Source organism: Perca fluviatilis, chromosome 2 (genome assembly GCF_010015445.1).
Source record: "Perca fluviatilis chromosome 2, GENO_Pfluv_1.0, whole genome shotgun sequence".
Lineage (NCBI taxonomy): Eukaryota > Metazoa > Chordata > Actinopteri > Perciformes > Percidae > Perca > Perca fluviatilis.
In genome coordinates this window covers 47,213,242-47,236,515 of record NC_053113.1, presented here as the reverse complement: position 1 = coordinate 47,236,515, position 23,274 = coordinate 47,213,242, and the positions used below count along the sequence as shown (strand labels likewise).

The 23,274-nt window shown below is 41.4% G+C and overlaps 3 protein-coding genes across 4 annotated transcripts in view; 2 read left to right on the top strand and 1 right to left on the bottom strand.

Moving 5' to 3' along the window:
* Window positions 1–1,963, top strand: part of LOC120549478 (E3 SUMO-protein ligase ZBED1-like) — a 41,398-nt gene extending 39,435 nt beyond the window's left edge. For both annotated transcript variants that reach the window (XM_039786428.1, XM_039786438.1), the window contains exon 11: window positions 1,854–1,963. In XM_039786428.1, the coding sequence (XP_039642362.1) occupies window positions 1,854–1,925 (72 nt within the window). In that variant the 3' untranslated portion in view covers window positions 1,926–1,963. The remainder of the gene's footprint in view (window positions 1–1,853) is intronic.
* Window positions 1,964–2,589: 626 nt separating this feature from the next.
* Window positions 2,590–4,545, bottom strand: LOC120549471 (tripartite motif-containing protein 16-like). The gene has a single exon (XM_039786418.1). It carries the CDS (start codon window positions 4,437–4,439, stop codon window positions 2,769–2,771), a length of 1,671 nt encoding a protein of 556 aa, XP_039642352.1. The 5' UTR covers window positions 4,440–4,545; the 3' UTR covers window positions 2,590–2,768.
* A 6,743-nt stretch (window positions 4,546–11,288) lies between these two features.
* On the top strand, window positions 11,289–20,655 carry bckdha (branched chain keto acid dehydrogenase E1 subunit alpha). Its single transcript, XM_039786405.1, has 8 exons — window positions 11,289–11,581; window positions 13,906–14,082; window positions 14,182–14,268; window positions 14,355–14,463; window positions 15,980–16,141; window positions 16,237–16,443; window positions 16,539–16,680; window positions 19,696–20,655. Exons 1-8 carry the CDS (start codon window positions 11,471–11,473, stop codon window positions 20,036–20,038), a joined length of 1,338 nt encoding a protein of 445 aa, XP_039642339.1. The 5' UTR covers window positions 11,289–11,470; the 3' UTR covers window positions 20,039–20,655.
* Window positions 20,656–23,274: the final 2,619 nt, after the last annotated feature.

Genomic DNA, 23,274 nt, shown 5'->3' with positions numbered 1-23,274 from the left:
GACACGACCACATAAAGACGCACAGACACACACACACACACACACGTACACACAGATACACATCAAACAAACAACGCATTTCCCGGGGAGAGGCAGGGGAGAGCAGCGGAGGAAAAGCGCATTTCCTCCGCTGCACGGTGTGGGAGGAGCCCCTGCCTCTCCCCGTTGCTGGCGGTTTAGCAAGAACGGGATTGTTGGGTTCAGGAAAACAAAAACTGGATTAGGTTTGGAAAACGGGCATACCATCGGAGTTCACTAAAATGCAGTCTATAAAACCTTGGGAGCATTACGCACGATCACACGTGTGGTCAAAAGTTTGGGGAAAACTGGGAACAATTTTACGCATGGAAATTCTTTATAAATCCCGACTATTGCGAGGAATGTTGCGCCGAAAAATTTCACCCTGCTTCACGCAACTTTTTCTTGCGTAACAGGTTTTATAAATGAGGCCCCTGGAGATGCTGTAAATTCTGACCAGAACCAAAGATGTTTGTGTCATCTGCAAATAATACAAATTTCAGTAATTCAGATACTTTACATATGTCATTTATATAGAGGATAAATAATTGTGGTCCCAATACTGACCCCTGGGGGACAACACACACAATGTCCAAACATTCAGATGTATAATCTCCCAACTTCACAAATTGTTGCCTGTCTTTTAAATAACTGCTTAACCAATTCAACACTATTCCCCTAATCCCGAGCTGTTCCAATTTATTAATTAATATTTCATGATTAATTGTATCAAATGCTTTTTTCAAATCAATAAATACCCCAACTCCATATTTCTTTTTGTCTGTGGAATATCAGTAAGTAATTTGTATTTATCTATGAATTTGTCCAATCTGTCATTGAAGAGTTTTTCAAGAATTTTTGAGAATTGTGGCAGTAGAGAGGCCGGCCTGTAATTTGTGAAGTGGTGTTTATCTCCAGTTTTGTACAAAGGTATGACTTTTGCTGTTTTCATTTTAGTTGGAAATTTACCAGTTTGGAATGACAAATTAAAAATATGAGTTAATGGTTTTGAGATCCCCTCAATTACATTTTTTACTGTCTTGATATCTATTTCGTTACAATCAGTGGATGCTTTAGTTTTGCATTTTTTAACAATGTCTATTATTTCTTTTTCTTCTACAGCTTTAAAAAACATTGAGCATTGATTTCTTTCAATAAGATCATTGTATCTGTTATCGATTATCTGCGGAATAGGATTTTTTTCAGCTAAATCTGGTCCAACATTTGCAAAATATTTATTAAAATTATTGACCACGTCCTCCATATTATTAATGTTCTTTTCATTACAAGTAAAATGCTGGGGATAATTAGACTGTTTCGTGCCCTTTCTTATAATACTATTTAGTATATTCCATATACCCTTCATATTATTTTTATTATTATCTAATAGTTTACAATAGTAGTAAATGATAGGCTGCATTTGGGGCACATGGGAAACATGGGAGAAAAGAGTTTTATCTCTCTATTTTCAATAGCATTTGGGAATGTGAGATTTGAGGCTAAATGGTAAAGTGTCTCTGACTTCTTGAATTCTGATTGAACAACATAGATACTTGAAACCAAATGTAAAGAATGAACTTCATAATATATGTTGCCTTGTGTGTGTCAGGACATTTAATTCTGTGTAATAAATCATCTATTGGCGCAGGGCACAAAGAAAACTTTGGCTGTAAAAAGCAACAAATGATAGAAAACTGCTCATTTCTCTGTGACAATGCTGTTTTAGGTAGGAAAGTAGAAAGGACAGAGACTGACTCTAAACATGAAGACTGTACTTTGTGGTTGTTTCAGGAGGAAAAGTGCCTCTCATATCAATTTCACATTTTCTCCGTCAGCTTTGTATGATACCCTGGAATGAAGACGAAGAAGAAAATACTGTGTTCACGTTAGTTTATTCATCATGTTAACCATCAGTTTTTTCACACATCCCATCATTAAAGTCTGTTCAATGACTTCTACTTCTTAAATTATTTCATGTACAGATTAAAAAAAAAAGAACAATAATTGAGCTCATTATTGATTATTACCATAGTAATCCTGATACACAAATAAATGCAAATGTTTTATTGATTTTTTCTTTTTATAAAAAAAATGGTGAGAACTAAATATCTACAATAAAGGAGGTCTAGTGCATTTCTCCTCAGACCCGTGCAGTCGAAGAGACAATAACCTTCATTACGAGCAGTGATAGCCTCCATGGCTAAACAGACACAGGAGGGAGCGCCACCTAAAATGAATTCAAACAGATTTGCAGATGCCAAAGTAACACCAAGAATGTTTGCTTGACAGCTGATCTCTGTGCAGTGAAAACACGCCACAACAATCAGCTCTCAGCAACAAAATAAGTTAACCCTCCTGTTGTCCTCGGGTCAAATGTGACCTATTTTCAAAAAGTTTCTATAGGCCTATCAGAAATTTGGGTTTCTTTCAACCAAATTTTCAAAAAAATGTAACGTGGACGTTCACTACTTACATTGAATTTGGGTGTTTTATTAAATTTTTTTGCATTTGAAAAAAGCTCAAAAAACTTGGAAAAAGCCCATAAAACTTTAAAAAGGCACAGAAAAAGTCGACAAAAACGTTGAAAAGAAGTGACAAAAACATTGGGAAAAGGCACAGAAGTCGACAAAACCGTTGAAAGTGACAAAAACATCGAGAAAAGCCACAAAAGTGTCGAAAAAGACGACCAAAACGTTAATTTAAAATTTTGACCTAGAAAAACTAAGTTGCATGGTCAAAGGAGGACAACTCTATTTGAGTTTACACAACTCAGCAGTGGCTCCAACAGGATAAGGCCCAAGTCCAGCATAGAGCGGCTGGGTGAATGTGGTCTGGACTCTGTGGAGGAGAGTCATGGTTTCAGAGACGCTGTAGAAGGACAGAACACCTGCACTGTGATCCAGGTACACTCCTACTCTGGAGGACTCCGGACCTGAGACGCGGGTGTGGACTTTGTTGTAGCGAAAGATAAAAGTGTTACTCTGACACTCTAGCGCCCAAGATTTGTCATTGAATCCAAATCCACATTCGTTCGGCCTCCCTGCTCTGCTGATGTTCTTGTATGCGACCGCTACATCAACTCCTCTCCCTCTCCACTCCCACTCCCAGTAACAACGTCCAGTCAGACTCTCTCTACTCAGGACCTGATGGCATCCAGTGAATCTGTCTGGGTGACTAGAATAAGGCTGCTGTTCTCTCATTACTGTTGCTTTTCTGTTGCCCTCTGATAATAACAGCTGTGGGTTTGCTGTGTTTGGATCCAGTGTGATGTCACGTGAATATTTTAAGAATTCGACTCTGGTCTTGGGCTCTGGTTGTGGATTTGTGGTTAAAACATGCACTTCAGTCCCTGTCAGTGAGACGTTTGTCCATTTCTCATTTAAAATGCGCTGTAGTTTATCTCTGACTTCTGACACGGCCACTGTCACGTCCATAAAGTAGCGCTGAGGACGGATGTGGATGCTGGATGTAGATTGGCTGAGTGGTGACAGTGAGGGGTAGTTGTGTAGAAACTGGTTGTGATCCTCTGTGTGCGAGAGCTTCTTCAGCTCGGCGTCTTTCCTCTTCAGCTCAGTGATCTCCTGCTCCAGCTTCTCCTGAAGCTCTCTAACTCGACTCAATTCACTTTTCTGCTGGGATCTGAGCTGCTGCTTCACATCAGAGCTTCTTTTCTCCATGAGACGGATCAGCTCGGTAAAGATCTTCTCGCTGTCCTCCACTGCTTTATCAGCAGAGCGATTGATGGCCTCCGCCTGCTGTTGAAGCAGCCTCACATCTTTCTCTCTGTCCTGGATTCTCTGCTGGATGTTCAGTCGACTCCCCTCAAACTTGTTCTGCCTTTCAGTCCTTTCTGCCGCAGCTGAGACTGTGTCGTGGCCTTTGTGTTCATCCATTAAGCAGAGAGAACAGATACACTGCTGATCAGTACGGCAGAAAATCTTCATCACCTCATCATGACGAGAGCAGATGTTCTCCTGGAGCTTCTTGGACGGCTCCACCAGCTTGTGTTTTTCAAACGCAGGGGAGTCGTAATGAGGCTGAAGGTGTTCCTCGCAGAAAGAGACCAGACACACCAGACAGGACTTGAGGGCTCTCCGTTTTCTCCCAGTGCAGACATCACAGGCCACATCTCTAGGTCCAGCAGAGCAGTGATCGGCAGGAGCAGCTTGGAGTCCAGTCTTCAGTTTTTCCACTAAATCTGCTAACATGGTGTTTTTCAGCAGGACAGGCCTCGGTCTAAAGGTTTGCCTGCACTGAGGGCAGCTGTGAATGAACTTACGATCCTCTCCATCCCAGAACTCTTGAATACAGTTCATGCAGTAGCTGTGTCCACAGGGAATAGTCACTGGATCCTTCAGTAGATCCAGACAGATGGAACAAGAGAAGGTTTCCCGGTTCAGCTGAACTCCTTTCTGCGCCATTTCACCTCTCAATGACACACCTTACTGAGTTTGACTTCCTGAGAATTGAAACTAGTTTGAGCTCTGATCTAAACAGCATGTGTTCCAGCAGTAAATGGGGCCTGCCAGCTCAACATGTTGGTTACGCCCCTCTTCAAACTGTAGATCTGAAGGGGAGGGAACAAGGAAATACCTGAACTGAGTGGTGCTCACTGTGTTTGAGAGCAGGAACAGGAGGGAGGGGTTATGATGATTCATTCCAAGAAAAGGAGCAGTTTTAGAGAGATATTGTGTTAATAAACACATTATATATATATATATATATATATAGTAGAGCTAATTTCTGCTCACTTTAGTTTTAGGAGGTAAACTCTTCTTAGAATCAGAGGGTTGACAAGGCACCCCAGTTTTCAGAATCGGCTCTTCTGTTTTCCTAAAACACAGTTTGATTAACATTTTTTAATGATAACTGTATTTCACTATTGGATGCATTCAAACTAATAAAACTAGTTGGTCAAGTATGATTGGCTGCTCCATCTCAAAGTCCTGTGCTGAACTTTTGTCCCAGTACGTCGCTGGTGATTGCTCTACATTTAAATTGTGATGTTTTGAGACTAAAATGTGAATCTGCAACGTAACCAGTAACATGCAGTTACATGTCAGGTAAATGCAGTAGTACAATGTTTTCCTCTGAAGTAGAAGTAAACAGTAAGTCAGTAGTGTACAGTGGGGTTGCATATTGCAGTTTTTTACAACTGTTTACACACTAAATCTTTACATTTAGGCCTAACATGACTTTTGAAACCTCTTACTAAAACTACACACCCAATCTCCAAAACCATGAGTTATTTGTCAGACTTTCACTCAGTTTTCATTTGCATGAAACACTTTTTATCAATTATCAAATAACAATTCTCTACCTAAGTCACAAAAATCTAACAAGAAGTGACTTTCTTTCCTTCTCCAAACACAGCCAATCATAATGCTGCACTTATTCACCAGGTCACACCCCCACTCCTAGAGATGGGAGATACGGCTAACGTTAGCTCGACCGCAGTCGTTGGTTGCATGCGTGGTTAGTTGCAGTGTCAGTGTAGTCCGCTAGTACGGCGTGTATAATTTGCACAAATCCACAATATCTTCATGTCTGGGTTTTCCTTTTGACACAGGATTCTGTAGAGAAACAGACCGGGCTTGTCTCTCTTCCGTTTGTGAATCTAATTGAACAACAACTATCTGATGTTTTGGCTACCGTGTGGTAAAAGCTGAGCTGACTGATTGCTTCTGTTTGCCCTCCAGCTGGGCGCTCTCATAGTGCCGTGACATCATGGGAAAACTATCAATTTAATTTGTCACATGAAATGGTAGAAGTACAGTTCCAGTGAAATGTTATCCCATTGGCTCCTTCAAGGCCGTCAGATCGCCATGCCAACCATCATCAGCAGCTTCTCTTATTATTATTTTTTTTATCAAACATGACTTCTTTATCTCATCATCGGAGGAAACTTTGCATCATCAGCTCTCTATCCAGTAATCAATGTCCTTTACACAAGTCTAAAACCACAGAGGCTGATGGGTCTTCATACACACATTATTCAGAGAGGAGAGGAAACAAGCAGTGATGAGAGAGAGGGGAAGCACACATGCACACAGACACACACGCACACACACACACACACAATTGGTAAAGATGGCGCCTGTGTTTGGCTATGCGTCGGTCACCTCTCTGCTCTCTCATACATTTCTAATCTTCCTTGTGATTTTCATTGTGTCAACCCTATCAACTACCAGTTATGTCTCTGCAATCATACAGTATGATCGGGCTGCGTTGCTCGGCATTAAGGCACATATGCAGGACTTTTGTATTACCCGGGACCGATTTTCTGAGTTTTTCCCTCCAAAATTGGAGTGCCCGCGCGTCATCGCGGAATACCTGTTGCTTACCCGGCGCCGCGGCAGGAGAAGGAAGCGGGGATCCAGGGCTGGGGTCCAAGTCTGGAGGAGAAAGTGGCGATCCCGTGGATTTTCATCTGGGCCAAACGGATCCAGTGCTCCTGGGAGTGAGCGGTGCCTGAGGCCGGTTCCGTTCTGCGAAGTCAGATCGGAGCGGTGTTCCTGCATCGCCTGTTTGGAGCATCTCCGACTGGATCTTCCCAACCCGGCCTGCTTGCCATCGCGTTCCCGCCAGCGTGTCCTGTACCCGGTTACCTGTCGGACGGATCATGCCATCCAGCATGTCCCAGGCCAGCCCTTTGTCACACGCCGCTTTTACCAGGGATAGCTACTTTACAATCCCCCATTGCGAGCAAGGCTTTTACCCTGAACGACCATTTCACTAAGGAGAACTTGGATTTTCTGTTCATTACGGAGACGTGGCAGCTGGAGAACGAGCACTTTCATCTTAAAGAACTATGCCCCCCGGACTGCTCCGTGTTTGGTACTCGCACGCGGCGCCCGTGGAGGTGGGGACTTTGCGCTGGTTTTCCGGGATTCTTTCTGCTGCAGTTTGACGGACACCGCTTCATTCAACTCCTTCGAGCTGCAGATGTGTAAGGTTGGGAAAATACACCCCTTTTACTGTGTTTTAGTTTACCGACCTCCTGGTCCTGCACGTTCATTTCTTGACGAGTTCTCTGAGTTTTTAACATCTATCATTAAACTAGATCGCGTTTTAGTCCTTGGGGATTTTAATTTGCATGTTGACGATCCCTCTTGTTCAACTGCAGCTGAACTGTTGACTATTATGGATTCTTTTAACTTTGTACAGCATGTTTCTGGCGACACGCATGAAAAAGGCCACACGTTAGATTTGGTATTCTCTTGTGGCCTAAACATTGATAAACTGAGTGTTGAAGAATTTCAAATTAGTGACCACTGCTGTATTTCTTTTAATTTGTGGCTTACCATGATGCCTACTGTCTGTAATGTTGAAATACAAAAACGCATCGTTAGTGAGACAACACCTAGTGAGTTCTCTGCCTCTTTTGACTCTCGCCCCTTTGTTGAATGTGATGATGTTGATTCACTTGTGCAAAGTTTCAACAACCACTGTCTGTCGGTCTTGGATATGGTAGCGCCTGTTAAAAAGATTTCAGGGTCACATAAAAAGGCCCTCCCATGGATAAATGATAACATTTGTAGTTTTAGGAGAAAATGTCGGATGACAGGAGCGTCAGTGGAAAGCCACTAAATTAGAGTGGTACACGCCTCCATTTAAGAGACATGATGCTGGATCTGAATGAATTGATAAAGCAGGCTCGCTCAGCTTATTTTTCTAACCTTGTGTCAGGAAATAAGAAGAATCCAAAAGTCTTGTTTGACACCATTGAAAATCTTACTGCACTTCTTGGCTCCTCTTGTGCCTGTGTACACACATGAGGATTGTAACAACTTTTTGTCGTTTTTTCTGAACAAAGTACATGACATTAGGGCCAGTGTTAATTTTCCACTCATCAGTATTTGTTCTACTGAGTTTTCACCGGTGTCGTCTTGGTCGTCCTTCACTCCTGTCAGCCTACAGGATGTGAAGACCATAACAGGAATTATGAAACCGTCTTCGAGCCCCGCTGACATTGTCCCAACAACTTTATTGTTGAAAATGTTTGATATTGTCGGCCCCTGTGTGGAAAAAATAATTAACTTGTCACTTAGATCTGGCTCAGTCCCCAGCTACTTCAAAACACGCTGTGGTAAACCCGATCCTTAAAAGCCCAATCTTGACCCTTCAGAACCTAATAACTACAGGCCCATATCTAAACTTCCATTTATCTCCAAAATTTTGGGAAAAGTAGTGGCATGCCAACTGACCTCCTTTATGGAGCAGCACAACCTGTTTGATACTTTTCAGTCAGTTTTCGAAAATTACACTCCACTGAAACAGCCCTTATCAAAGTCTCTAGTGATGTGATGATGGCATCAGACTCTGGCCGCTACACTGTACTTGTACTCCTTGATTTGACTTCTGCTTTTGACACTGTGGATGACAGTATACTGATCAATCGGCTTCAAAATGAGATGGGACTATCAGGATCTGTACTTCAATGGTTCTCTTCCTATATTCATGGCAGAACCTTGAATGTTGCTGTAAACAATGTACAGTCTGATGTGACCAATTTGTCCTCGGGGAGTGGCACAAGGGTCAGTTTTGGGTCCTATTTTGTTTTTGCTGTACATTTTGCCACTTGGTCAAATTATTGGTTGCTTCAAGGATGTATCATATCATTTCTATGCCGACGATGTCCAGTTGTATTGTTCTTTTAATGATGCTGAGTTCCATCGTTTGTCTCTGTTCCTAGAGTGTGTGTCCTCCATCAAAGACTGGCTGGCCACTAACTACCTGCAGATAAATTCAAACAAGACTGAAACGCTGATCTTTGCTCCAGACCATAAGATCCTTGGCTCTCTGGGCCTCTCTGTCAAATCCAGCCTCAGAAACTTGGGGGTTGTGTTTGACCAAGCCATGTCTTTGGAGACACACTCAAAGCAGCTCGTCCGAAATTGCTTTTATCATCTTAGGAACATCTGTAAAATACGCAAAATATTGTCAAAAAAGGATCTGGAAATGATAATTCACGCTTTCATATCAACAAGACTTGACTACTGCAATTCTGTTTTTACTTGTTTGAATAAGTCTGCCCTGAACAAATTGCAAATTGTTCAAAATTCTGCTGCTAGGCTTTTAACAGGTGCTCCTCGAAGGTCTCATATCACTCCAGTCTTGTCGGCTCTCCATTGGCTCCCTGTGAAATTCAGAATTGATTTTAAGATTTTAGTACTGACTTTCAGAGCCTTAAACGGTCAGGCCCCACAGTACATTCTGGACCTTTTGAAGCCATATTCCTCTGGCCGGACCCTTCGGTCCGCTGGCCCAAACCTGCTTTTAGTCCCAAAGACTCGTTATAAGACTCCTCGAGGGGACCTGTCTTTTGAGTCTGTTGCTCCCAGACTGTGGAACGCCTTGCCTCTGTCCATGCGTCTGGCAGACTCTGTTGTCTCTTTTAAAAAGAATCTGAAAACATGTTTATTTAGGAAAGCTTTTGGTTGATGGGTTTTCACTAGTGTCACTTTAATTTTACATATGTATATACATTTTATATTGTTTGTGTTACCTATTCTTTTGTACAGCACTTTGTGATTTTATCTGTGAAAAGCGCTTTATAAATAAATTTTACTTACTTACTTACACACACACACACACACTCACATACACACACACACAGACACACAGACACACACACACACACACACATACACACACACACACACACACACACAAAGTGATAGTTAACATAAAGCCCCCCACCCCCCCTCCTGTGGGTCAGGGTGCAGCCCGAAGCAGTGATCCCTATAATCACATGTATCCACAACATCAAGAAAAGATCAACTAACTCAATATATATACAATATAATATCATATATATATATATATGATATTATATATATACATCTGATAATGTGCTCCCTCCATTTCTGTTTTAAGTCTGTAATCTCTCAATCTGTTCTCATCATGTCTATCATTCTGTGTTTGGGAACTGCTACTCGTTCTCGTTGGGATCTTCTTTTTGTGTTTTGATATTTACATTTTAATGTTCTTTTATACAGCACTTTGGTCAGATTAATCTGTGTTTAAATGTGCTCTAGAAATAAACTTTACTTACTTAAAGTTAACATAAGAAACATTTTACAGACCAAGAGATATGTTGCTTATAATAATTAATCAGAAATCACAATCAAAACAGTAAAAACTGGTTCCCAAGTTTTATTGTTCATTAATAATGTTTGTTGTAGAGACGATAGATTATAGAGAGATATTGACCAAGATATAATAACAAGTTTATAACACTGACAACACTGCAAGAGCCAACTATAATAAATGCATTAAAGACTATTCATATTCCTTCATATATAATATAAAACATCACATAATCTTTAGATTTTAAATAAAACATCTGGAACACACACACACACACACACACAGACAGACAGACAGACAGACACATAGAGACACAAACACACACACACACACACAGACACACAGAGACACACACACATAAAGTGATAGTTAACATAAAGGTAAAATGATCTATAATACAACTCTTAGGTGACAGTAATGTTAAAAAGTGAATTCCCAACAGTGAAGCAGTGATCCCTATAATCACACGTATCCACAACAACATCAAGAAAAGATCAACTAACTCAATATATATACAATATTATATCATATATATATATATATATATATACACACACAGACACACAACATACTAATACAAACGATAAGGGAACATCTGCACACTGTCAGGATCAAAGGTTCACTTCTAACATTCAAAACTTATTTTATATTATTATAATAATAATCATTTGGTATTTATAAGTTTAGGTATTTATGTCATATTTCCCATCATTTGTGTTTGTTGTTTTTGTAATCTCTCTCTTTGTCTTTTGTGTTCTAGTTTAAATGTTTTCTCTGCATGAATACCTATCCCTTATTTTAAAGCCAATGTATACCAGACTGTATTAAAGCCAATGATGAAATTCACAGTGACTACAGCAGCACAGAGCATCAGCAGCAGAACACTGAGCACTGAGCATCGCACTTTGGAATGTAACGTAGGCCTAAGCTAAATTTACTGAAGTAGCCAACTTATTATATTTAGGGGGAAATATTATTTTACTCCAATTTGCTAACTTTAGTTAATTTCAGATTTAGATCTTAATGCATGACTTTTACTTGTAACAGAGAGCTTTTATACAAGTTAAAGCTCTCAGTACTTCTTCTACCACAGTCTGCGGTCCCCTTGCTAAATAAAGGTTTGTACTTTTGGTCACTTTGACTTTTAATTTGAAGGCGGACCGGATGTCATCTTTATGATTGTGGTTGACACGACGTTTGTAGCTATTCAACCTGCCTGACAAGTGTGATTGTGGATATCAGTGCTGAAGACTGAAAAGCGCTCAAACGGTTATTGTTAGCTAGTTTTGTCACATAATTCTTACATATTTACAGAAGAATTTTAACATTCCTGACAAGCTATTAGCCGTGGACGGTCCTGATGGCGGCTGTGAGAAGTATAAACAAAATGTATGGAGTATGTTTCCATGTTCGTCAGACGGCAGGACTGAAGGCATCGAGGCTGCTTCAACACAGAGCCTTCAGAGTCGGTGTAAGTTCATAAAAAAATTAAACATTGCTGTATTGTTCTGTTAGAGATAAGGTAGCTAACGTTAGCTTAGTAACACGAAAGGTCGCTTTAGCATCCACAGGGTTGTTGGAAAAAGTGGTCTGACAATGGCCTACTATTAAAACTTACGATGTCAAGTTAAGTATTCAGCCACGAGATAGTTAACGTTAACTGTAGGTATGAAGTTTAAACTTGTTATGATTAGAGCTGTCTGGTTTTGAGGACCCATCAAGGATTCACAAGAACGCGTTGCTTGACTTCTCCAGTTGTCGCGATGGGTTGTGAGCCAGCTAGCTTAACGTTAGAGCTAGCTGACAACCTTGCAGAAACTAACGTAGAGTAAATTATGTAACGATTCTCCAACGCAGTATATGAAGTCAAATTGTAGGTGCCCAAATGTTTGTGAATATATAGTATTACGTTTTAATCAGCAACTTGAATGGCACTAGTGCACCTTGTGTTGGACGTTGTGACTCTGAAGCTTAGCTAGGTAACGTTAGCTAGCTAGCCGGCTAAAGCTTTAGCTTAGTTGCATTGCCATTGGTCGAGCAAAGGGGCGTAGGATAAAACTTCCGTCTTCAAGTTAAAGTCGAAATATCAAAAAAATATAAAAATAAATGAAGTCGAAAAGTCACGTTAAGTTTTGTTGTCGACTCCCATGAAATATATTGTATATTCTTGTGTTATTTGTTGTGCTCTGTCAATATGCTGTCTATGCCAGATGTGTCACTAAAGTTAATATTTGTATTGTATAAATAATGATAGCATATCACTTAAAAATATAGAGTTAACATGTTTCACTTCACTATCAATAGGCCACGGTGTAATAAGCAGTGGTGGGAAGTAACAGAGTATATTTACTCAAGTACAGTACTTAGGCTAACGTTACTTGTAATTTACTCAAGTATTTCCATTTTATGCTACGTTGTACTTCTACTCCTCTACATTTCAGAGGCAAATGTGGTAGTTTTTAACTCCACTACATTTATTTAATACCTTTAGTTAATAGTTTGAAGATTTAGATTATTAATGCAAAATGTAAATCTATAAATAATATGAATATTATTATGAATTAAGCTATTTAAGCAGTATATACAGTAGTTAAAATAAGCCCCACTTTTATCAGCTACAACATTAAATTGATGCAGTTAATGCATAATTTATAATCCAGTAATATGATCTTAATCTGAAATGGACCATTCTGCATAATAAATACTTTTACTTCTGGTACTTTATTATAACAGTATATTTTGATGCTAATACTTTTGTACTTTGAATGCAGGTCTTTTAGTTGTACATTTAAAGGGTATTTACAGTCTATGATTTTAACACTGTACTAAGTATTGATCCTTTCACTGAATACTTTGTATACTTCTAGTGATCATTTAGGATATCTGCACTTCCTGGCAATCTGCTTTGCATAATAAATACATTTTGAGTCAAATTATATTTTAATATTTAAATCAAACCTGTGTACTCCTACACTATATAAAAATATAAATTCCAACATGAATACTACAATTGCCCAGTCATTAAGAGTGTTGGATATGAATCTACTGGAGCTATAAAAAAATAAAAAAATACAAGAAATGTGACCGCTCCAGGGGACAGCTTCAAAAAGAAAACAGTATTGCTGAGGCATTAAGATAACATCCCATGAAAGCCCGTTTAATGCTGAATAAACTTTATTTACACCTATTGCAGGAAGTTTTTCAAACAGGAAATGGAGCCGTATTCCAGTAAAATCACCTTTTGTAATGTGACATGCAAACAGTCAGTTTCCCTTTCAGTCTCAACATTTTTTTGGATGACATTAAGAGAAAGCTGAATCCCCTTTGTGTGGTGTCTATTTTAGAGAGGGCCTTGCTTTGTCACACAGATGTTTTTTAAGAATATCTTTTTGGCCTTTTAAGTGATAGGACAGTTGTAGACAGGAAAAGGAGAGAGAGGGGAAAGACTTGCAGCCAAGGGCTGCAGGTCAGAATTGAACCCTGGACTGCTGCACTAAGGACTGAGCCTTTGTACATGGGGCGCACGCTCTACCAAGTGACCTACCGGGGCGACCACACAGATGTTTTATTTTATTTATTTTTTTCGGACATTTTAGGCCTTTATTTCCACAGGACAGCTGAGGGGGAGAGAGAGGGGGAATGACATGCAGCAAAGGGCCGCAGATCGGAGTCGAACCCGCAGCCGCTACGTTGAGGAGTAAACCTCTATATATGGGCGCCTGCTCTACCAACTGAGCTAAACTGGCCACCACACGGATGTTTTTTAACAAATAATGCTTGGCATGAATCTTCCAGGCTGTGCTGCGGCAGCAGCCCTTTGACTCGACACTGGAAAAGCCCCAGTTCCCCGGAGCCTCAGCCGAGTTTGTGGATCAGCTTGAGTTCATCCAGCCCAACGTCATCTCTGGGATCCCAGTGTATCGGGTGATGGACAGACAGGGAAACATCATCAACCCCTCTCAAGACCCTCAGGTAGAGTCCGCCTGCCTGCGCCCCCGGTTATTAAAAGAGGCACCGTGACCTCCACTCAGTTAATGTGTTGGTGGTTTTGTATGTTTCTCCCCTGCTCAGCTCTCCAAAGAGACCGTTTTGAACTTTTACCAGAAGATGACTCTGCTGAACACCATGGACCGCATTCTTTATGAGTCCCAGAGACAGGTTAGTGTTTCCTCTTGCATTTCCTGGTAACAGTGACGCAACAATGTTCAACAATGTTGAAAAGTCTTCTTTTTTTTGTGTTACAGGGTCGCATCTCCTTCTACATGACCAACTATGGTGAGGAGGGGACACATATTGGTAGTGCTGCTGCTCTTGACCCAACCGACATAGTCTTCGGTCAATACAGAGAAGCTGGTAAGAATCAGACAGCATGTAATGTAATTTAAACAGGGACAGTGCACAATTAAACATTAACCTTGTATAAAAAAATAAGGAGAGATGCATTGCACCAGGTTGTTGCACAATCTGTATTTTCCACCCATAGTCCCTGGGCAGGTAAGTCAAACAATAAATATTCAATGCAAGTGAAGTACAAAACGTCAGAATATACAATTTTACAAACACATTCACACCTAATTTTACAATAATACAAATGTGCAAAGTTGCATCAATAAAATCATCATGGGCTCAATCGTTCCCACATCCTAAAACCAGTCCCCCCCCAACCCTTCCCAACAAAGCTATGCAATCAAAATCCTTACCCCTCCCATTACACACACACACACACACACACACACACACACACACACACACACACACACACACACACACACACACACACACACACACACACACACACACACACTCAGGCACAGTGAAGCTTTGCTCCAAGCTTGTTAGGCAGTTTTATCTAAAGAGGTGTGCCAGTGATCACAACAATCATGCGACCGGTGACATTTGAGGCAAACAGTGCTTCATTCAGTCAGCAACACACCCATGTCCAACTGCATCAGTCAGCATTCTGTCATTCAGAAAAATCAGAAAGGCAGTCTATATTTGTAGATCACATTTCGTAAAGCAGCAGCAAAAAAAAAAAATTATATATATATATTATATATATATAGAAATAGACCATTCAGATAACGCGTCTTTAACAAAATATAGTTAATCTTATAGGGCTGAAAATAAAGATTATTTTCATTGTTGATTACTCTGTCAATCATTTTCTCTATTAATGGATTGGTTGTTTGGTCTCTAAAATGTCAGAAAATGGTGAAAAAATGTGGATCAGTGTTTTCCAAAGCCCAAGATGATGTCCTCAAATGTCTTGTTTTGTCCACGACTCAAAGATATTCAGTTTACGGTCACAGAGGAGAGAAGAAACTAGAACATATTCACATTTAACAAGCTGACCTCAGAGAATTTATTTTTTTTTTTTAATAAAAAATGTCTCAAACCAATTAATTGATTATCAAAGTAGTTGGCAATTGGGCGCCCGGATAGCTCAGTTGGTAGAGCAGGTGCCCATATATAGAGGTTTACTCCTCGACGCAGCGGGCCCGGGTTCGACTCTGACCTGCGGCCCTTTGCTGCGCCCCCCCTTCTCTCTTCCCTTTCATTTCTTCAGCTGCCCTGTCAATAAAGGTCTAAAAATGCCCCAAAAACTTATAATATAATTATCTTAAAAAAAAAAAACAGTAGTTGGCAATTAATTTAATACTACCCTTGGATGCCCCCCTGCCCCTGTCTCCCCTTTTAACCACTGCTTTTTCCCCCTTTCCATATAACCTCCTTACTAATTCCTACCCTCCAACCTTCTGGCTCATATACATTACCTCCTGCAAGCCTATTGCGTTAGTAATAACCATCAGTTGCCCAGGGTTTCTTATCTTGGGAGTAACAGTGTTATAATTCCTATGCTGCCCTGCAGGAGTGCTGATGTACCGGGGTTTCCCTCTGGATCTGTTCATGGCTCAGTGCTACGCCAACGCCGATGACCTGGGCAAGGGCCGGCAGATGCCCGTGCACTACGGCAGCAAAGATCTGAACTTTGTCACCATCTCCTCTCCTCTGGCCACTCAGATTCCCCAGGGTGAGCTGCTGTGCACCTGTGTAAAGCTCTCCAGTCTGTTAAGTGCATACATATACCTGTAAATATATATATTTGTGTGTGTGTTTTTGTTTCAGCGGCCGGAGCTGCATATGCCCTCAAAAGAGAAAACATGAACCGGGCTGTGATCTGTTATTTCGGAGAGGGCGCGGCCAGCGAAGGGGACGCACATGCCGGCTTCAACTTCTCTGCGACGCTCGAGTGCCCGCTGATATTCTTCTGTCGTAACAACGGCTACGCCATCTCCACCCCCACCAACGAGCAGTACAGGGGAGATGGCATTGGTAAGATGCGTTTCTCCGCTGTATTCAGACCCATGTATTAGGAATTCTCAGCCGCTCGTATGAACACAAAATTCCTTCTTCCTGTGATTGAACAGCTGCTCGTGGTCCGGGGTACGGCATGCTGTCCATCCGTGTCGACGGGAACGACGTGTTTGCCGTGTACAACGCTACGAAGGAGGCGCGCCGCAGAGCCGTGGCGGAGAACCAGCCCTTCCTCATCGAGGCGATGACCTACAGGTTAGTTTGTTTGAGGGATTTTTGACCGTTCTGCATTTTCACTGAGAACGACTTTTAAGCTGACAGCTCATTGTACTGTGGTTATTATAACTAACTAACAATAACTGAAATGCTGCAATAAGAATATCAGGTGCAGCTCAAGAAGTGCACAAATAAAAGCATGGCTTTGGTTTTATTTAGAAATATATAAAGACTTTTTTTTTTTTTTTTTTTACACGTTTTTAACATCCAAGACTCCGTATTTTTCAGATTTTCGCCATGAAATACTGTACATAAACATTTTATTTCTCCTCACACCTATGAGCTATAATATTTCAGAAGTTTCTCATCAGTGGTTTTCAGAATCTTCTTTTCCGGCATGTTCGATTTTTGCTACTTAAAGGAACACACCGACTTATTGGGAATTTAGCTTATTCACCGTAACCCCCAGAGTTAGACAAGTCGATACATACCCTTCTCATCTCTGTGCGTGCTGTAAAGCTGTCTGACAGCTCCAGCGGCATCAGGCCATCACAGAACAGGCAGGTGAATGGTTCCAGTAATCCTATTGCTCGAAGTGATAAGCAATAATGCCAACATGTTCCTATTTCCATAAGTTGTGATTTGTAGGGGACAAACATAGACACAGCCATCTTCTAACCGTAAACAAACCGGGAACTATATTCTCAGGCGGAAGAATATAGTACTTGGGCGGAGTGATATGCTCGCAGCAAGCCTGTCTGAGAATATAGTTCCCAGTTTGTTTACGGTTAGAAGATGGCTGTGTCTCATGTTACGTTGTTTTTTGTACACGCTGTGACTCTACAAATCACAACATGGAAATAGGAACATGTTGGCGTTATTTTGTCACTTATTCGGTGCAGTAGGATTACTGGAACCAGTTACCTGCAGGATCTGTGCTGGGCTAAGCTAATGCTGGAGCTGTCAGACAGCTTTACAGCACGCACGGAAATGAGAAGGGTATGTATCGACTTGTCTAACTCTGGGGGTTATGGTGAATAAGCTAAATTCCCAATAAGTCACTATGTTCCTTTTTAAAATTAGTTGAAATGACAAACCTCTTTAGTTTGAGGTGAATGCAGAATTGACAAATTACAAAACAGATGTACAATATGTATATAGAATTTGTCATTAAACACAGAATGGCCACCTTTCAGACAACTTTCAGTGTCTTTAAAGGAATACGCCACCGTTTGTTGAAATAGTGCTTATCACGGTCTACCCTGGCTGTAGATAGGTGGGCCAATACATTTTTTGTCTCAGTGTAAGTAATTAGGTTGTTTTTTTGTCTTTTGTTGGCTCACTTTTACTCACAACATGCTAACCGGCAACATAGGATTCCATTCACTACACTAAGCTAACTAGCGGCGGCACTGCCGGTGTTGCAACGGACTAAAACAATGCATGCACAAAAAATGCGAACCATACACAGCCACAACAGCCTGGCACCTCCTCCTCATGCTGGTCACCAGCCTGGTCACACACTGCTGTGGGATGGCATCCCATTCTTCAACCAGCATTTGTCGCAAGTCAGCCAACGTGGTTGTGTTGGTCACTCTGGCACGAACAGCACCCCCAAGCTGATCCCACAAGTGTTGAATGGGGTTGAGGTCAGGACTGCTGGCAGGCCATTCCATCCTCTCCACTCCCACATTCTGGAGGTAGTCTCTGATAAACCCCGCCCTGTGGGGGCGAGCGTTGTCATCTTGGAGGATAGAGTTCGGTCCCAGACTGTGGCGATATGGGTTTGCCGCTGGTGCTGTTCGTGTCAGAGTGACCAACACGACGACGTTGGCTGACTTGCGACAAATGCTGGTTGAATTATGGGATGCCATCCCACAGCAGTGCGCTGCTGCTCATCCCACAGCAGTGCGCTGCTGCTCATCCCACAAATGCGTGGTCCTTACAAATGCGGCACCATTTGAAAGGGAACTAAGCAGGCTTTCCAACGCTATATGATTTATAGCCAAAAAGCATTGTTACCACAGAGATATAATCACAAAAAACACAAATTTCCTTACTTATTGTGCTAAGTTTTAAGATCAGAGGATGTTGAGTGAATCAGAGACTGGTATGTCAGTTTAGTCAGGATGCTGTTTTGAAACCATTTAAATATTTTTTTTTTCAAATGCCATGAAATTAAATAAAACAACCCAAATTCAGTGGATGTAATTATGAATCTTACCGGCGAAGAACATAGATGCATGGATTTATATGTTGTCTGGGTTCCATACAACGTACATGCATGCATCTAAGTTATTTTGGGGCATTTGGTTGTTAAGAAACCGATATTTCTGATATTAATTTTGACAGCCAGCATTTAAAATGGTTAGCGCAGTCCAAATTCAAAATACTGGAGAGAGTCCGCCCCTCCTCCCCAATTCAAAGTTCACGGGGGTTGCCAGGTTGAGAACGCTGAACCCAATTTCCCACAATGTCACTGTTAGCTAGTTACTAGTCTCGCATTGCCAGATATTACTCAACAGCGCATCTGAGTGTCTAGATGCTGGCTATGTTGACGTTAAAAAAGCCTGTGCTTTCTTGGAGCTCCGTACTCGACTGACACCCACCTTTTCTCGGCTAAACCTTACTGCAACAATCGCCTAAAACAACACGACCTCGCGGCTGTCCGTGCCCAGGTCGCAGTCATCATTTGTCGGCTACAGCCGCTGAACAGGCTCCTTTGTTTCCCCAAAGTTAAATGGCACGTTTCAAAAAGAGAAAATACTGGCTTTAGCATTGTTGTCAGAGAAGATAGTATTTCAACTTAGCATGTTTCCTTAACATCTGGTAAAGTTGTAATTTTGATTTAATAGTATTCATATTTTAAAATTAGGAGTTGATATTTATGAAATAAAGAGGATGAGGTGGCAGGATTTGAATGAATGGGTTGCAATTATAACAACACGATGACAATGAGATTTTTTTTTAAAGAACTGTTGAAAATGTACCTACCCCTAAAATGATGTAGTATGGGAAGTCGACTGAAGTAAGATCATTATTTGCATTCCTCAGAATCGGGCACCACAGCACCAGTGACGACAGCTCGGCGTACCGCTCGGTGGACGAGGTGAACTACTGGGACAAGCAGGACCATCCCATCTCCCGGCTGAGACACTACATGACGGCCCGCGGCTGGTGGAGTGAGGACGACGAGAGGAGCTGGCGGAAGCAGTCGCGCAAGACGGTGATGGAGGCATTCGAGAGGGCCGAGAAACGCCTGAAGCCCAACGTAGAGCTGATGTTCACCGACGTGTACCAGGAGATGACGCCCGGTCTGAACAAGCAGAGAGAATCCATGTGGAGGCACGTGCAGCAATACAAAGAGCACTACCCACTCGACCTGTACGATAAATAACTGCATCCACAGGGTGGAACCACTTGCAATTTGCTGACTAAATGTGGGAGTGGGTGACAATTGAGACTAACAAACTGTTGCACACCTTTTACTGTATTCATACAAATATAGTTTTGATATGACGTGTGTCATTTCTTTCTGCACAACTTAGGAAGAACGAAAAATATTGTCCTTCATGCCTCTGGGTTTGGTGCCTTAAGTTAATAGATTTGCTGTCCATAGTAGAGCTCTTTAATGATTATTAAATCACACTCTCGTTCCCAAAGTTACCACTGTTCTTTTTGCAGAGCAGCAAAAAAAACAGCTGGTGCAGTTTGAAACTGACAAATCGAGCAATAATCGTTAGAATTGTACCCATGTTGTTAATGTTCCCTTTCCTGTAACTGTCCTCTCCAGTGATCCTGGTATTTAAAACATTTCCTTGTGTATCATTAAGGTGACTGACAAACTTGTTGTTTAAAAAAAAAAAAAAGAAAAAAACTATTTGAATGGTTTTTAGTATACACACCCAGATTTTAGATGGGTTTGTATGCTGTAATGCTGTTACACACTATTCTAAATCCCAGAACTGTACAATCATGTTTGGTGTTTTGTGAAAAAATAAACTATGAAACTTTAATATTCTTGATTCAGTTCTTTTTATTTTTTTTATTTTAAGTGGCAGTGTAATGGACAATAATGGAAGCAGGTTTTCTTCTGTCTCCTCCCTCTGACACAGCGCTCTCTCATTTCCTCATTCAGTCTGGATCAGGCGCATTTTAGCGCAGTTTATCTGCATAAATAAAATAAACAGGGTTGGTTTGTTAACTGTATTAGGCAGATTATATAAAAAACTAAATATGATCTCAAAACATGGCATTTCCTTATGTCGACGATCCCGTTGATGAAGAAGCTGTATTACTTCGCAGGGAGTTAAGCATACGTCGGGAGATGATATTGAGGCCCCGACTATAGATGCATTTTCATTTCCAGATAACTTCTTATTTGAGGGGTATCGTTTTTCTTCCCAGTCTATCAGTTATGTAGCCTAGGCTACATAACCTTATCCGTCCTCATATCACTCACGTCACCCATCGTGGACATGCTCTACATCCCAGCATATCAGGTGTCGCATTACGTTTTTTTGCAAACGGCAGTTTTCTTTACAACGTGGGTGATGCGGAGAATATTAGCAAAGCCACTGTATAGCAAAGCGACTCGCTCTGAAACGTGAATGATGTAAACCCTAAATACATCCATGTGTAACCCTTTGAAATAAAATATTATGAATTATAATTCTGGTAATGATGGTGCTGCAGCCTCAGAATAGGACTAGTACTTTTTCGCCCGCAGGATTGCACCTCAATGAAATGATTAATCTTCTTGGGGGAATTACTGGAATTGTTGGGTCTTTGTAAATTATAGAGTGTAGTCTAGACCTACTCTATCTGTAAAGTGTCTCTAAATAACTCTTGTTATGAACTGATAGTATAAATAAAATTGTATAGGTTCAATACCATTTCACCAGTAATATTATACTCATGATTAAATATGATTTTAATACACTATATTGGAACTTACGCATTTACTCTAGCAGCAATTTTCTCCCATGCAAATTCTCTCTCTTTTGCAGCAGCCCCTGTGTCGCTTTTTTAAGTAAATATATATTCAAACTCGCTGTTTGTGCGCATGAGTATTTCCGCCGACCTGTTTGTGGTTGTGACCATGGTGAATCGTAGTATCATGGCTCCATTCGTGCTGCCTTTTTATTGTGGTGGTGCACGCGCTTAACTCTGAATCAACCTACTCCGATTTGATTGAACCAACTCAAATCAGCTGTTCTGGAACCGAAAACTCAAGAGTTTCCCCATCTTAGGGTAAATCAACTCAGAGATCAGGGTTAGACTCAGAGTTTGTTAAACCTCCTTCCTGTTGTAATGTAACGGAGTACAAATACTTCGTTACTGTACTTAAGTAGAAATTTCACGTATCTGTACTTTACTTCGCTATTTAAATTAATGTCAACTTTCACTTTTACTCCACTACATTTCCACTACATTTCCTAGATAAAATGTATACTTTTACTCCGTTATATTTCCACTAAGCATCTTCGTTACTCGTTACTAAAAAATAAAATTAGAAGAAATGTGTGCGACTGCAATAAGGGAGGTTTGGCGAATCACTGCTCCTAGATTGCATTACGCACGCTCCGCACGCCGCGCGCTCTATTTCAGCGCTTGTTTGTTGCTAAAGGAGGAGGAGGACGCACAACTGAAACCGCCATGGAAGCACGAGCACCTACTGGAGGACCTCCCGTTATCGTAGACGACCAGGCTCGACATAAGCAATGGCCCGATGGCCCGGGGCCAGTAAAAACGTATGTCGGGCTGGTTGCAGCCACAGTCACTGGTGTGTGCGTTACTTCACGCAGCACATGTACTGAGTGGAAACGTTACCGAGGATTATTTACCGCCGATGGCGCAGATGAACTACACTCGTTACTGTAAGTAGGTAGCCTACAATAAAACCTCCATAATGAGTCAATACTTATCAATAACCCACCTACCTGTTCTACAGGCAGAAACACGTAGAAACCATATCTCAAGGCCTTTTTACAGTTGTGCGTCGGCTCCACGCAGAGCTCTCGCCGTAGCCTTAAAAAGTGGCCTGATGTTTATACTTGTGCGCTGGTGTGTGCGTCGAGCTGCGTGTGTGTGTGTGTGTGTGTGTGTGTGTGTGTGTGTGTGTGTGTGTGTGTGTGTGTGGGGAGTGTGTGGTAGAGAGAAGTGAGAGAGTGCCGGCGATTACCTTCGGAGCGAGTAGCGACTCTAGAGTCCTAGTGAGAGAAACAAAGTGTCTCCTCTGTTCTTTCTGACCACGGTGGGAAATCTGTAGCAGGAAAAGTTAACCCTCTCCTTGATTTCATGTTGTTTATGGAGAAGGAGAACCAGGAAATGAGTCGGGAGAAATACAACGCTACCAAGCCACGGCCGAGCTACGTGCGTCGCCGCTACGTGTAGTTACATTTTTCGAGAGGTGCACGTCAGGCTACGGCGTAGGGTCCGGCGTAGACGCAGAGGGGTTTGCGTCTACGCCGGACCCTACGCCGTCGATTCTACGCACAACTATAAAAAGGCCTTCAGTCTGCGCTGTCCACTCTCGTCCACCGCGCTGTGCAAACACAGCTCTACTCTGCAAATAGCGACTTTACAAACGAGCTAAAATGAAAGAAGTCAGTTTGTAGTCTAACTGTTTGT

Excerpts from the sequence above, each read along its gene's own strand:
- LOC120549471 (XM_039786418.1), bottom strand. The coding sequence starts at position 4,439 with ATGGCGCAGAAAGGAGTTCAGCTGAACCGGGAAACCTTCTCTTGTTCC.
- bckdha (XM_039786405.1), top strand. The coding sequence starts at position 11,471 with ATGGCGGCTGTGAGAAGTATAAACAAAATGTATGGAGTATGTTTCCAT. Across the intron at positions 14,083-14,181 it reads ACCCCTCTCAAGACCCTCAG|CTCTCCAAAGAGACCGTTTT; the intron begins GTAGAGTCCGCC and ends TCCCCTGCTCAG. Across the intron at positions 14,269-14,354 it reads TTTATGAGTCCCAGAGACAG|GGTCGCATCTCCTTCTACAT; the intron begins GTTAGTGTTTCC and ends TTTGTGTTACAG.